Below are 15,598 nucleotides of genomic sequence, written 5' to 3'. Positions count from 1 at the left end.
CTAGCTTGGCACAAAACGTTCGTCATTTATTTTCAAATTAGCAAATAAGAAAAAGGTGGATTCACACACAAAAAAGTCAACGTTGTGACGCTGGGCTTTAAGCGGCTGGAGCCGATGTCAAGTGCCTTAAGCCAAGTTCCCAAGCATCGTGCTAAGGCTGCCTAGGGAGCCAAGTGTAGCAACTAAGCCGCAGTCATGTGGCTCGTACATGTTAAAAAAAGTATATGATATTCACTGTAGACATGGTAACCTAATTATTTGAAGGCACAACTTAAATATGTTCGAAATATGTTTGACGTATACGCGCTTACGGTCCAACATGTATAAAAACAGTTTTGAAATGACCAATGTGGCAGGGTCGTCATGCACGGAAGAAACATCCCTCAGACAGCGTCTGAACGCTTTTTTCCTGCAACATCTATTAACAGTGCGACTGCTGATTCAGGGAGACAACCACTTAACCACCAATCGAAATGTACCCGAATAAATTGCATTTATTCGCTTCTCGGGAACAAGAAGGGGAAACTTGAGGTACTCGCAGTAAGTACACGTCTCCGATGGCTCCTCAAAGCGGGAACAAGACACGATGGGCCGCTCTGGTAAGTGCCTCGGAGAGATGTCGCTCCACAGCCACAGCGAGAAGATCTCTCGCCACTGCCTGGTAGCCCAACCTCAGATGGTGCGTCTCCGGCGTGTCATCGAGGCCGCTGAAGACGGTCGTGGCGCTTCCCAGCTCGGGATACGCCCTGGCCGAAGGAGCCTTCCAGGCGCCAACGGAGAAGTAGAGTCGTCCACGGACTTCGGAAAAGGTAGCGTTGGCATGGACCTCCGTCAGGTTGCGACCGTACTTGAGGGTGCTGCACAACCGGACTTCGACATCTCCCACAGTGATGTTGCAGCCGACAAAAGCCCTCCGCGGAAGCGAGCGTCCGTAGCTACCGCAGTCGCCCGAGCGCTGGACGCTGCCCAACCCCGTCACGTTGGTGGCGCAGAACGAGACCCAGCCGAACGGGTGTTGCCTCAAGTGGAACTTGAAAGGACGCAGCGTGAGCGGGTCCAGGTACTTGAGTTCCGCCGGGAGTTCGTCCTTGATTACTTTGTCCACGTAAGCGTTGGCATCGTCTTCCGACTGACCCGATATTCCTGCGATGACCGTCGAAAAAGAGAAAATAAAAGCATAGTAGATGAAAAGTACGGTTGGACTTTACTAGAAATAAAAACAAAAACAAAAGTATGGCTTATATTAAAAAAATAAAGCGGTTGACAACAGCATGAATTCAGATTAATACATTTGCTTGAATTTCGGCCTCTACTTTGTGACAACGTAATAACATATAGCTCCACACTAATGGAGGCATGCAACAATATTCGGTTGAAAGGTTTCTCACTTCACGCGAACTTACTGGTATCATTGGCCTCAAAGTATTCGGAACTCCAGACACCTATAGGGGTTTCCAAAATTGCGCAAATATGGCGGTCTAAAACAGGACATGCCGTACCAGGTTTCAGGTCAACGCACAACACTCAGGATTCGGCTGGCAAGTATTGGATTCAAAATGATTAGCCCCGATCTTGACTCACTACGTTTCAAACATACGGCGATGCGATTGCGTAAGCGAGCTTCCAGAGGCTTGACCTTTTTTGGGAACAGGAGGGAAGGACTGCAATGCTGATGAACGATGATAAACTTACGTCTGGTTCACGCGGTACCCTAGGTGACGCTCACAGCGACCTGGGCAACACTCTGACACGACATTAACAACATAGTCACCGAAACAACTCTTCCACCGCACCAACCTCCCACAACACGTAATGATGAAAGCCACAAGGGTCGAGCAGAAATCGCGAAAGGACCTCTTCGGTTCAGTTCAATGTATTCCCGATATGCGCCGTCCGTTTTGCTGGAGTCGCGAATACTCGTCGGCAACGCCACTAATCCAGAAGTGTCTTGGTCGCATTATAATTTTGATGATTAAGGTTTTTTTTTTCTTTGAAAACCTTGATTTTAAAGATCTGGGGATTGCATTGTTTTGCTTTGTTAAAGGAACGATGCTACGGTTTTTTTTACTTTGCGCAAACAACGCTTAGAACGAATCCCTGGCGTTAATAAAATATAAAACACGCGTTCATTTTTCACCACACGCAATAGAAGTCGCAAAAAAATAAGGAAAAACAAGCAGCGCTAACCCCATTAAATTAATACTCCGGCCGTTTTTTTTTTTTTTTTTTTTTGAGCTACCCTAACAAATTGCATTCTCGGACTACTCGAACTTTAATCTTCGCGGTATGCTATTTATTTTCTCGAAATTCAAAATAGCAATTGAGAATACCGTAAATGAAGGTGATGTCGAAACCAGCATTGAAATTTCCGCGCGCTTTCCAGTGGCGTGACGCCACAAATTGTACAGACTTTCAAGTCGTGCAGGTATTATTAAACAGGGTATGTCAAATGTTCTTGGCGTGCTTTTCAGTGAATCAGCCACCGAGCATTTTTTTCTCATCATCAAACATCTTGTAATCAGTCGGGAACATGGCTTACTGCCCGCTTAGTGCCATTTCTGTCGTCACACTCTAATGTTGCCATTAGGAGCTCCCGGTTTGAGAAATACGATGGAAACTAAATTCGAAAATTCAAAAAACTTCTGGAAAAGCTTTTTTTTTTTACGCAATACCTGGGGAACTGGTACGTACAGCCATGTCTATCGGTGTGTTGAGCCTAGTTTGAGGCAAATCAGCGACCATGAAAAAATCGCCGGAGTATCCCAATAACTCGCAGCCAGACCATGGGCCACGTGATATGGAGACGAATATATGACGATATTCTTGATATGGATGCCGCCAATGCTGGGTTTGGCTAAGCAGAAGACATGCGTTGAGTTCCAGTCATTGTTGTGGTTCGGCAATTGTCGTCATTGCAGCGATTGGACGCGGTGCAATACCCGAATGCTTGTCGAGCTATTGACTCTGAGCGGCATTCTATGGGCCAAATTCAAGTATCGTCACTTAGGGGTACTGCGACTCCCCAGCTCCGTCCTAAGTTTTTTTGAATGAGAGATTAAAAGAAAACGCACGCTTTTGTCCTTGAAATTAAACCGCAACAAAGGAGTTTCTTGGTCAGTGGCATGGCGTTCGAGTATACTTGAATCTCACTAGTGCCATTTAGCTCGCGTGAAGCGAGAAACATTCCAAGCGAACATTGTTGCGCGACTCCTTTAACAGTGCGATCCCTACAATCTCGTCATAAAGATCCGCGATCCGCGTGGTGATGATATTTAAACCCGACGCATGCAGTGAGCCCGAGCTCTGCGTGAGCATTCCATTTGGGATCGTGACAATCATTGCATAGGCATGCCGGGTAGTGAGTCGCGCCCAATCGCTGCAATAGCGGGAATAGACGAACCTTAAAAATGTGTGCAACCCAGCGCATACCGTGCCTTTTACCAACCGCAGTGCGCAGCTATGATAAACATTGGCCGTATATAATCGGTTACAGATCACGTGGGCTGCTTCTTCTGGCTGCAAGTTGTGGGGATAAGCGCTGTGGGTTACTTTTGATTTTTTTTCCTGCGAATGCAATTGCAAGGAGAAAAAATCTAACGCATGGTGTATGGGTTATTGAAGTCAAGAAATAATTCGAATCGAAATGTACTGAAAGTAACTAAAATGCCGTTGCATCGTCCCTTTAAAACGGGTCGATAAGTAAGCACAAATATTTATTGCTACTTTTAAAGCCCTATAGAAACGTCTCCGAGCGCCGATGCTTCGCAGATTTTATGTTTTTCTTTAATGGGACGCTGAAATACTACAAGAATAGGAAGCTCAAGTTAAGAAGTATATATGCATACAGTCAATAGCTCGCCCTATATATCACCTCTTGGACTTTACTTGTTTTGAATCGGGTAATAGAATTTTTTTATCCTGACAGCCCCCCTAACAATTTGTAAAATATTTCAGTCTCTGTGCAAAGATCTCCAATCTTAAAGCCGCCGCGCCAGCGCGCGTTTTTCTTCGAGGGATGTTACCTGATTGGCTGTGGCCTCAAATACTCAGTAGCGTGGCGGGACATGCTTAATGTGGATCGAAATAGGCATACGGAGCAAAAAAGAGGCCACTTAGTTGTCTAGCGTCCTTTATCTACCTATATAAAAGAGCAAGCAGCGAATCTCTGACTCCATTCGCGGTAATAAAGGGTTGGACCTGACGAAAATAATCAAGCGTTTAAATGTTATTAAGCGCGCTACGGAAGTGACGCGTGTGTCAGTGGCAGTGCTGAAACCTCTATCGCCACTTTTACGCATTTTACAAGTAATATCAGACGCCATCCCACCCTGTTTAATCTGGAATTGCACACCGTCGTCCAGGCCCTGGCAGATATACTAGACATCAGTTATACCACCTACGCTGTTTAAATTACGGTATGAATGCCCATGGGTTCGGCAGGGCACAAGACTACACTTTTTGAACACACTATTAACCAAGTGCATCAGGCAGCCCTGTGCGTTAATCTTCAGTGCTCCTCAGAAAAGTTTGAATTACTGCTCGCTCACAATTCGAAATAGCAGCGCCCTCCAATCAACCTCACACAGAACGGTGCCGACATCCCTCAACCCCCTGCCATCTGCCTACTTGGACTCCGTGTACAACAAGATGGTAGAAGCTCGAGCACATCCCACCATATCCTCAAACAAAGTGAACACATTCTTAACATGCTCCGGAGAACGGCACCTCATTCCAATGGACTTAAAGAGGCGGGCATGATGTGCCTGTGACGCACAACCACTTTCACGCTTCCGCTATCACCTCCCCTACCTAACCTTTATGCAAGATCAGAAGAACAATCTTGATGTCCGGCTTTGGAAGCGCACCAAACGCGCATTAGGTCTCTCTTTCAGCAAGAGCACCATTCTCCTCTAGGAAATGGGCTCTCATAATGTAATATCTGAACTCATCGCTGTTCACAAGATACGTCGAAAGATCCGCTTGTCCCTCACGAAACAGGAATGTCCCATTCTGACGCGCCTACTACGTCACACATCAGTGCACCTACCTCCCCGCAAACCCCCTAACACCACCCATCAGGAACCCCATACACATTGCAACATTACCTTGACAGATGCATCCTTACATACATAATCCGCGCCGGCAGCAAAGGCTAGCCTATTTCTAACGCCTAGTCTTCCAACATTCGGACAACCTTTACTACTATGCGGACGCCAGCACCTCTGAAAGGGGGTCGGTAATCACCGTCGTTGACGAACATCCACGCGAACTGTACAGAGCCCCACTCCCCATTACAGACAGTTGCACTAGCGAACTGCGGGCCATCGTCACCACCATTACATACCTCCCTTCGCGACCCCCTTCCCAAACACCCATCATCTTCACGGACGCTATGGCTACGTTTTCTTGGATGCTACCATAGCGCATCGAATCGAGAGGTGACCAATCACGCGCCCCCGATCCTTCCTTCCCTTCTCTCCCCTCCTTCTCAATCCTCCTTCTACCCAATCATAGATCCATAGGCAACAAATTTCGATTTGTCTCGCTACGGTCGCGTCCATGTAACCCCCGCTTATGGATCCAAGCAGGCTTCTTCTGCACGAGAACAGCTTGGCATTAATCATCACACTCATTCACTCGCACTTTCACTACCCTGTAAACATTGTGTAAATTCAAGGGCCCGAAGGAATGCTGGGCAAAGGAAGCGCGCATGAGCTCTCCTACGGCACACTTTACCGTGCACCCAGCATCCTCGGGCCTAACAACGCAATGAGGCACGTACACACGTCCACACTACAGCCCTACTCAAACTACAGCCCGACTCTTCCTACCACTCCACTCCATCCTGTCATAGCAACAAAGCGTCAACATTCGGCGCGCACAAACCAATAGTCTGCCTTCCCAACACGTCTGTACGTTGTGCGCAGTGCCATCAGTGAACACGCACCGCATTGCCTTAATTATGGAGGCTACCCATACACCTCCCACATTCTCTCGACTTGCAACCCATTTCATCCTTCCCCTCTCCTTATCTCCTCTTTTCAGCCTCTCTTTCCCTACCTCTTAACCCGGAGTGGCTGACTACAGCCACCGTACTTCAGGACCAGGTATACCTGGCAGAATATTTCCGGGCAGCCCTGGAGTGCAGTGTGGCAAAATCTATGGACTGATTCGTCGACCCAACCTACACCCTACGACGGGCCTCGCCACAAGAGGGAGAGCAGCGGAGCTCTATTACGATGGCTCCGAAATTTTAATACAATAAAACACTTGTTTCTCTTTCTGTATCTCTCTCTTTCTTATAGATGTTTCACAAACGCGTAATTTGTGAATACTTTTAGTGTGTCCAAAAGTTGGAGAGCGCTCTTTGACTTTTGCCGATAGCCAAAGCATGTTCGATCACCGGTCCAACAATGTAGTCTTACCCTTATTTAGAGGTTGGCAATGTTTATGTTACGTCACGTAACAACATTTGAGCCAACAGCCAATTGGTAGGATTCCGTGTTTTCGGAGTTTACTTGTCGTGCAATAGGGGGGTGTTTTTCTTTTTAGTTTTATATGTAGCGCGGTGTTGATAGGATTTTTTTAAAGATTTTTAATGGTCCAGAGTTTGGAATTTAATTTCACTTTGTTCCTATTTTTTCATTTAAATCCCACTTTAAATTTATAATAATTGTCCGGTATCAAATTATATTTCTTTAGCAGGATTTGGCGTTAGGGGCTTTGACATTGGTGATACTAACGGTCCCACGAAAGAACTTGCAAACAAATGGTGCTTTCATGGACATTCAGATTTTAAAATATATACAAACTCACGGACATTGAACTTGGAAACTAGTGTTCTTGTGATGCATTTCCACCACTCTAACCCACGGTTGCACGGACACGGGAAGTAGCGAAAGGAGTACAAACTTCAGCTGCCTATCCCGAGTTCTATAAAATCTACACGTTCATAAATTCCTCTGTTACACCAAAAACAACCCCTTTCACTAAGAAGCAAAACTACTATGGTCCAAATTGGAAGCCCAAACAGTGGCTTCTGCAGTGAGTGAGAAGCAGAATGACGCGTTGTCGCTGCCGAACTTTGAAGACACAAGTGGTACTGACTCATTTGGCAATGATTTCAGGTTTAAAAAAAACTGGAGTGATCTCTTCTCAGCATCAATTACCCTGTGGTCTGAAAAAAACCTATTTGTAGGATATATATATTATATATATATTACGCTGTGATTCCAGAATTTGAGGGTGATCTAATAAATTCGAATGTAGAAAAAATTTATTGGCGAGTGTGTTTCGAAGTTGTTTTCGAATTTATCCGCAACACGGAACCCTACCGCAATAGGATAGAAACCCTCCGCAAAAGTCGCGAGCTCGCGCGGCAGCGTTAAAGTTGGGGAGCGTAGGCCTTTACTACATGTGCGTAAAGTAAAGAAAATTAGCTTGCCGGCCAGAAGTGCAGTAAGGGTTAGAATCAGCAGCATCTTGATCTGAAACACACACAAAAAATTGATTGTATATGCTCAGAAATGCTTTGCACACCACAAAACAAAGAAACCTTTTTTTTCAAATTTGTGCGACGTCTTTTATAAACTATCAATATGAAAGCAAGAAACGTGTAGTCTTCCAACGAATTCCACCAGTCACTAAGCGACTCATGAAAGCCGTCGCCGGCGAGTTCTCTCAAAAGCGGGTTTGCAACACTCGAAGAATTGCTAGAACCCGAAGCATAGTTGCAGTGTATCCATCATGTAGTTTATGCCATCCCCCACCGCCTCCCATCCCCCCTCCAGCGTACTTTCTGAACTCGAGATTAGCAAGAATGAGGCTTCCATTTACCAGTTCTATGATTATCAAAATTAAGAAAGCAACCCTACACACAACCAGTCATTGAGATGGTCTACATGAGCCGACAGACTACCGAAAGGCTCTAGTTCGCTGGAATTTATCGCTTCAAGGTGATATTTATACTGCGAATATTGCGTATATCTGAAAATATATAGCTTGTAATCACGCGTGCATTAATAGAAGTGTAACACAAAATAAAGATATTCAGAGTGGTTTACCGTAACAGAATTTAGAAATGCAACGCGACTTTAACAAGAACGCTTGTCATCCAGGGGCACTCTAATTTTTCCAAATAAGCCCGCCCATTTTTAGGTGTTAGCGTCCGCCCAAAATGTACAAAGGGATTAAAAAAGGATCAGACGTCCACCAAAAACATAACACTTTTTTTAAGAATGCGAGGTTATAAACGTCCCGACAATGGTGTTACTTTAGATGAACATATAAATTGGCGCTAGGGAATACATACCTACAGCTCTGTCAGACTTTCAAGCGACTGTGCTGTTTAGATCACCACAAAGAGCTTTTATATCAGTCTTCTACATCGTGGGAAGCATACATCTGTGATCGTGTTTATAAATAATTTGCCGCGCTACATCGCAATCGCATGACTTCCACGCGGATTCTAAAAATAAAACGTGATGTCCGTCGGCCGCGAAAACATGTACATTTCGCGAGATAAAGCCCGGAAAATTCACTTCTGTCACAAGGTTTTATGCCTATAAAAGACAGCGGATAAAAATTACGAGAGGCACTTTCTATGTGACAGTATGCACGTGTCTCTATGCATTAAAGATTAGCCTACCAATAAACAATTGCCAGGCCAAGTCGGTATCATAAGGAGAAATTTTATCGTTTGTTTATTAAGAACAAAACTTTCCAATGTTTAGGTTTTAATTCCTACGTCTGTTTCATTCCGGCTTTAGAATAAAATCTTATGGAAGAAAGGAGAAAGATAAAAACGCACATTTAGAAAATAATAAAAAAACGATTATTTGTGATTAATACACAGGCACAAATTAATATAGAAACATTTCCAGTTTAACGTTTGATATAACTCACGGACGTACCCTAAATTCTTGAATTCTTAAAACAAATACCAAGTAAAAGCTTTGAGTACTTAATAAGTAATATATGCTGTTTTAATATTTACCCGAAATTTAGACATACAGTTTACACACGTAACGTTTCGAGTACATAGAAGCAATAAGTGCCACATGCTATACCTTAAAAATTCTAAATCTAATAAAACGTGATTAAAATAATTTATAGACATTTTTTATAGCTATAAAAGCGAACGGAAAATGAGAGTGCACACAGAAAAATATACATTCAAAACTTCTTACAGGAAAAATGCAGATCTTACCTCCCGCTTTGTTTCTACTTCTGCTTGCGTTGAACGGCGGAGTTCTGAACATTTTAATCTACCAATATTGGAGTAAATATTGTTTTAGAGCATCTAGGATACCCTCATATAAAAACACAAAAAAAATCTTTTATCTTCGATTGTTAACCGATTTTTACCCTGTATATCACATTCAAGATTCCTTTATTACACTAGAGTCAAATGTAGTGTGAAAATGCACACTAAAAAGTTGCCGCTGGAGAATATTTTTACAAAAAGCTAGCCCATTTTCATTGAAAATATAAAAAACATAGTAATTAGTAATTATAGAATGCTCACTTCACTAACCTGGCAAAAAACACTATTATTGATACTGCGGAGGTGACGACCATGAAAATAATTATTCTTGGGATAATTTCGGCATGATATCAGATGTTTTAGAATCTTAATCCGGCTTTCGCAACTATGAGTTCTCCAGCCATACTGAATAAATAACACGTCCCACTTAAGTGACAGTGTGTTTCTTTTTAAGCTTAACAGAGTTGTTTAGGAAAAGCCGTGAAAGTTAAACTAATGCGATTTATGCGGGTGAGTTATACGGCCAGCCGGATATAGTGTAAGGGACTAATCGTAATGATCAGTCGGATAATTAACTAAACTATGTGAATAAACTTCTAAAAATCAAAAATAAGCGTATGGTTCTTATTAGACACTTGCTGAGCGTTATCGAAAAATCAGCCAATATTAGAAAAAACTGGTGCACCTGTATTTCCTTCTTCCTCTGTATTTCCTTCTTTCATTTTTTTTTTTGTTACAGTTGCGTTGTTTGGTTGGCGGATTTCGCTGCGCAGGTGTCTGGCAGTTGGCCAACTCTCTTGGACGTCGCACGCGTCACTCACTTTTTCCACCGCTAAATCAGCGTTAACCCCCAATAAGTTTGCAATTCGACATTTAAAATGAGCAACGTTCACCTCTTCAAACCAAACGAAAAACTCAAGGCCACGGGATCTAGGGCAGATATACGTCGCCACTGTTCTTGCGCACTGTCTTCGTAACAGTGTGTTGCGCTTGGGGAATTGCTAGAGTTCGGTTTTTCGCGTCACTGCAGCGATCCAACACAAGCCGCAGCTCCAGATGTCCGCTCCAAGCCTCAGTCGAATGCTCACACAGTGCTCCTACAGTTCATAAGTCGGATTGGACTATTGTTACCCCGGACAACTTCAGCAAGCTTTCAACAAAACAAAAGACAGTACGAATGGTTCGTTGTTATATCTGAAGCTACACCTCAACAAGGAAGTTCCTGAGTCCGTGACCCATAAGTAGGGTTCTGTGTTTTCTGTATTGATTTTTTTTCAAACTCGGGGTTATTTATCGGTGTTCATTTTTTACCCTGGAATGTGTTTTCCAGTATATAATTTTAAGGCCGGGGAAAATCAGTGTTTATTGGGCTACTGTCATGAGGCGAGTCTATAATTACTAAAGAAAGTAGTATAATTTATAAGCTATCAATTATAATATTTTCTCCAGTAAAGCCCATAAAACTATAGGAGTAGGGAGCGGGGCAAGAGACGTGGTTTCAATAGAAAGGAACAATCCCAAAGAGTGTTTTGTGCGGCTGTGTTTTGGGGTCAAGGAAAAAACATAAAAAAGAAGGGTGGAAGGCTTTTTACGTGAAGGGGGCTTTTTTTATCACAGACTAAATTTTGAGTGATTCGGCTTTCACCGTTTAAGAAAAAACAATCTTAGGGTTAATTTTTGGGGTTAATCGGTATACACCGAAAACACGAGACCCTGCCCATCAGCTTCTTTGTCTTTGCGTACAAGAATCTCGTGTCGCGTTTATGTCACACTGTGCCCGTACACTCTAAAAACAAATCCGATCTTGAAAGGTACTTTTACGCCCCAAGAACGCTTTCAGCTCATGAAGAACGGTTTCGCCTAAAAAACTGTTGCCCCTTGGAGTACTAGAAAGACAGCTGGGTAATAAAGAACTCTTTCGCAGAAAAACAAAGGAGCTTAGGAGAAGCTCTTATAGGTTTTTTTACGAAGAACGGTTTTAGGGGAAGCTTAAAATAACTTTTTAGGGTGCAGAATGTGGTCAAGCCAAAGAACCCCTAAAAGTTCATTTACGACCCCATTTTTTTACAGTGTATACTTTAGTTAAGTTACATAGTAATTATTACCAATGTCGTTTTATGAACCATTCAATGCACATCATTGTTTTACACTGATCAATGTTTGACTGCGTTATTAAATTGTTTTACACTCCGTTTGACATTAAGACCAACCGCAGACAATATTTCGATCCGATGTGGCCAATCAAGCAGGGCCAATGTTTTATCGTCATGGCGATCGTCGTTTTTGTGAACTTCCTATCCCCGGCTAAACCAATTACGCACAAAAGAAAAAAAAGTGCAAGATCTCGGCGAATTAACTATGCCAGATTGGCTTAGATGGTGATTGCAAACGCACAAAGACGACGGGCGCCGTGACGATGCACTTTTGTAGCAACTGGATTGGCTCCATCCAATCGTAGCGTTGGCAACAGTCGGACTTGGTGTGAAACGAGGTGGGGTAACCGGACGAATATTTTTACGGCGCAGGCGATAAACCCCCTAGCAACGACGCTCACGCCGGATTGGCTGTTCGTGGAGATGGACAATGCCGCCGTCACATATAGCACCGCACGGCTGCGATGCGAGCTTGGATTTTGGTTTTGGACGCAGCGTGTTTCACTGGGGAGCGTCTTAAGCCGCACCCCCGTCGCCATAACATGGCGACGTACAAATTTGAATTCCGTGATGGAATGACACCAGGAAAAAAAAAAAAAAACCGGAAGCCAGGTTTTATTTGTTGACATATTCACCTACAAAAATCATATCGTTTACCATATTCATGTTTGTGGTGGGCGATTCAGATAAGTAATATGTACTTTCACCCCACATTGGCCAAGCATTTTACAACCTCACGCATTTCTATTTAACAAAAAAATCCTCGTCAGAAATTAACAAAAGCTGCTTCTCGATGTTGCTTCCTGCAAGACGAGCAATTGGAGAAGAGGGCGTGTTTTTTGGCAGGTTAGCTTCGAAAACTAACAGCCCTTTCTGAAGGTTCAATTTCTTGTTCTGTTTGAAAGGGAGAGAGGATAAAGGTTAATTTATGTGTGTTTTTTAAAGTGACTATTGTTTGGAATACAAGGGTGCGTCCGACTTCTGTTAACCTTCTCTTTTGTTTTAACCTGCTTCTCTCTTTCTGTAAGTTGAGTGCTGGCTGTAGTCGGCCTTAGATTTCTGGGTGCATTCGTGGAAGCAAAAAAAGTAGCTGAATTTGAGACGCCCCTCTTTCTGTGTTTCTTCCTTCCACTAAACTTGTTTTTATTCCTTACCGCAGTCCCGCGCACTGAAAAAAAAAATCAATGTCGACTAGCTTTAGTGCACCTGACTGTTACCAAGCGAGGACCACACAAAATAAACTCTAAAATAAGTTACAAAAAAGTTAACGAGATCCTGCTTCTCGGAAAGGTATTGTTTTAATACCCTTTGGAGTTTCCCCCTTTAAGACATAAATAAAATTACCCCACTGAACGAACAAAAAAAAAACGCCATTCAATTGTCCGTTTCCGTAAAAACGTAACGAGTTCCCGTTCCCGTTCCACCGATGTAAGATGGAGCGGCGGCGTTCCTTGGTTCCTCCTAAATATGCGCGTTCCAGGAACGCCGCACCTTGGGACACCGTTCTGTACAACACTGGCTACAATGTATGAAGCCACATACGCTTTGTTGAGGCACACTTGGCGCAGCTAGAATGGTTCCATGGGACTGTGGCGTCATGTGCGGTAGTGTTTAACGTGACGCGGAGTATATGTCAGTATCACTCAGAAAGGTTTTTTCTTTTTCTTTCGGTCGCGTTTCGGTTGTTTGTTATTACACTTTTGTGTGTTGCTCGCGGACACTATGCTGGCGGGATTTCATTTGAAGGTTTGAGGGCTTGACGTTTTAACTGGTTAGAAGTTGCCCCTTTGTGTTGGTGGTGGCTGGTTGTACGCTATATAAGCAGGCAGACTAAATAAACCTGGTAGCTGAGTTTGAGACGTCGTCCTGTCCTATTTTGTTCTGTTGACTTTTATGTTCCTTTCTGCCCCAGTCTCATGTTTTTTTCAACATGGTTGACATTCACCAGCTTGCCTGTACCCTTACTATATTATCTAGGATATATGTAAATTTGTCAAAGAAAGCAACAAGATCGAAAAAGCTACAAGAAAAAAACAACATTGTTATCGTTTTGATAGGACACTGCAAGCGCCAGCCTGCCTTTTTCTTTTTTATTAAAACTTCGTTTAGTTATTTTATACGCTGTGTTGCCGCGCGTAGACAGATTGTAACCCACGCTTGTAAATGACCGTGGTTCGTGCATGATCGAACGTTGCGCTGCATCTTTATGCACAATGCAAGCATTGCATTCTCGCGTCTTACTAACTCGCTCGTACCTCCTAGCCGAGAGCAGAGGGCCTAAAAGGTCTGAGAGGGCTTGAGTCATTTTGCAGATGTTTGCGAAGGTAACGACCGGCTATCAACATCCTGTTTTAAAACTTGGAATTCTGGCCAGTATTATTGTTTCTTCGTGAGTCTTTCTTCGTGGTGGCAGTGTGATAGGGCTGAAAAAATGTTAACGTTAGTAAAATTAAAATAAAAAATGAAAATATATAACCCTTTATCGCGCCTCCGCCCAGGCGCATTTTGTGCTCAAGCTGATACCCATTTAACGCACGTTCGCTTTTGGTAAAAAGGAGAGCAGTGAATGCGACGCGTGCTCACCATCGGTGAAAATTCCCACGGAACAAGAATGCGTAAGTCTAAGAACCAGATGCCGATAGCCGCACCCATTGCAGCCGACTGGCATTATGCAGAAGCACTTCGAATTACAATTGAAAAGCGGCGATAGTATTGCCCTTGGTCGGACCCTTATGTGGCTTTGTGTAGTTATATTTTGTTTCACTTTAAATAAACCCTGAAATTAAAAAAAAGCTTTTTTCAAGAGTATAAATTTATCACGTTTAATTTTTTTTATAAATTTTCCACTAAAAATATTTTTTCGGGCAATATTCACGCCATTAGACGAAGTTTAAATGGAGGTCACGGCCCGTTTGTGATCTGTGAGTGGGCCGCTCACAGATCAGGGACCCTGCCCATTACTACTAGATTGGCTTGGCTGCGCGGCCAAACACGCTTGCAAGCCTGGTGTCTCCATTCCGCAACATCCGGTGCGTCTAGTTTTGCGTCTGACATCACCTGCTTGTCGTGCGAACAGACGCGCAGCAGCCTCCGGCGTCGTCTGATATTGCACCACTGTCTATCGTCGCCTGCAATGCCCAGACCCGGACATGAAAGCTGCGCGTCGGCGTCCGTTTTTGCCTTCGTCCGTCTGCTATTTCGCCCCCGTCTAAAAACTTCTGCGGCACTTGCAAGACGAGACCATGAAAGCGGCGTTCTAGCGTTCCATCCTGCACGAGCCACAGTCCAAAACAGGCGTCTGTCAGCGTCTGTCAATGTGCGGTAATAAGCGACCCATAGAATTAGAAACCAACAAAATAAATATCAGTAGCAGTGAGACCGCAGGTGAGCTGGTGTAGTTCTACCATTTCTTTAAATTACCCGAGATTGGGGCGACAAAGCAATGAAGCATCTCTTCCACGTGTTGATGCCTTATAGCAGTGGTTCTCAACCATCGATGTCTCGCGGACCCCTTATGGACCAGAGGAGATGATGGAGGACCCCATTCGTGGTGAAGGGAAGGGAAAGTATAGGTTAATTATGATAGCGATTTAATAAACGAATATTACTAAGGGCTAGTGTGAAGTGGACTTCCCTTGTTGACATATACACGAGAAAACTAACCCGAAAATTTGAACGTTTCTTCTCGATCGGAGAAAAGACAACTTTTATTTTCGGGCTTGACTGATGAGGCTGGGCTTCGCTGACCCCTAGAATGCCTCCGCGGACCCCCCTTTGAGAACCTCTGCCTTATAGGAAATGGTAAAAATAAAAATGCTGTCCTTCCTGTTTTACTCTTCTTTATTTTTGCGTATTTTTTGCATGGCATATGCGGGCAAGGTCGGTGAGCGTCATGACGCCCAATGAATACGCGATCTAAAATTAGTGTAGTCGCTTTGGTAGATTAGTCGGACCAGGTACTCTGCAAAACTTGAGAGCTACTTTCCTTTCAAAGCGAAATGGCGGGAACAAACCTTGGGCCTTAATCTACATGGTGGGACCGAGCCGGACCGAGGGACCGGGACATCCCCGCCTGCTGCGATTGGCCAGCTCCGCACCGCTGACAAATCGCAGCAGGAGGCGATGTACCACTCCCGCCTGGTCCCGCCATGTAGATTATGGTCCTAAAAACATGATGCCA

The 15,598-nt window shown here is 43.9% G+C and overlaps 1 protein-coding gene across 1 annotated transcript; it reads right to left on the bottom strand.

Annotated features, from left to right (window-relative positions):
• Window positions 1–468: 468 nt before the first annotated feature.
• Window positions 469–7,529, bottom strand: LOC8050801. The gene is made up of 2 exons (XM_002435170.4): window positions 7,445–7,529; window positions 469–1,143 (listed from the first exon to the last, which is right to left on the bottom strand). The coding sequence occupies exons 1-2, from the start codon at window positions 7,479–7,481 to the stop codon at window positions 566–568; spliced, it is 615 nt and encodes a 204-aa protein (XP_002435215.1). The 5' UTR covers window positions 7,482–7,529; the 3' UTR covers window positions 469–565.
• Between the last annotated feature and the right edge of the window lie 8,069 nt (window positions 7,530–15,598).

The sequence above is a fragment of the Ixodes scapularis genome, unplaced genomic scaffold (genome assembly GCF_016920785.2).
Source record: "Ixodes scapularis isolate PalLabHiFi unplaced genomic scaffold, ASM1692078v2 PGA_scaffold0__279_contigs__length_252992795, whole genome shotgun sequence".
NCBI classification, from domain to species: domain Eukaryota; kingdom Metazoa; phylum Arthropoda; class Arachnida; order Ixodida; family Ixodidae; genus Ixodes; species Ixodes scapularis.
This window is presented reverse-complemented; position numbering and strand designations above follow the sequence as displayed.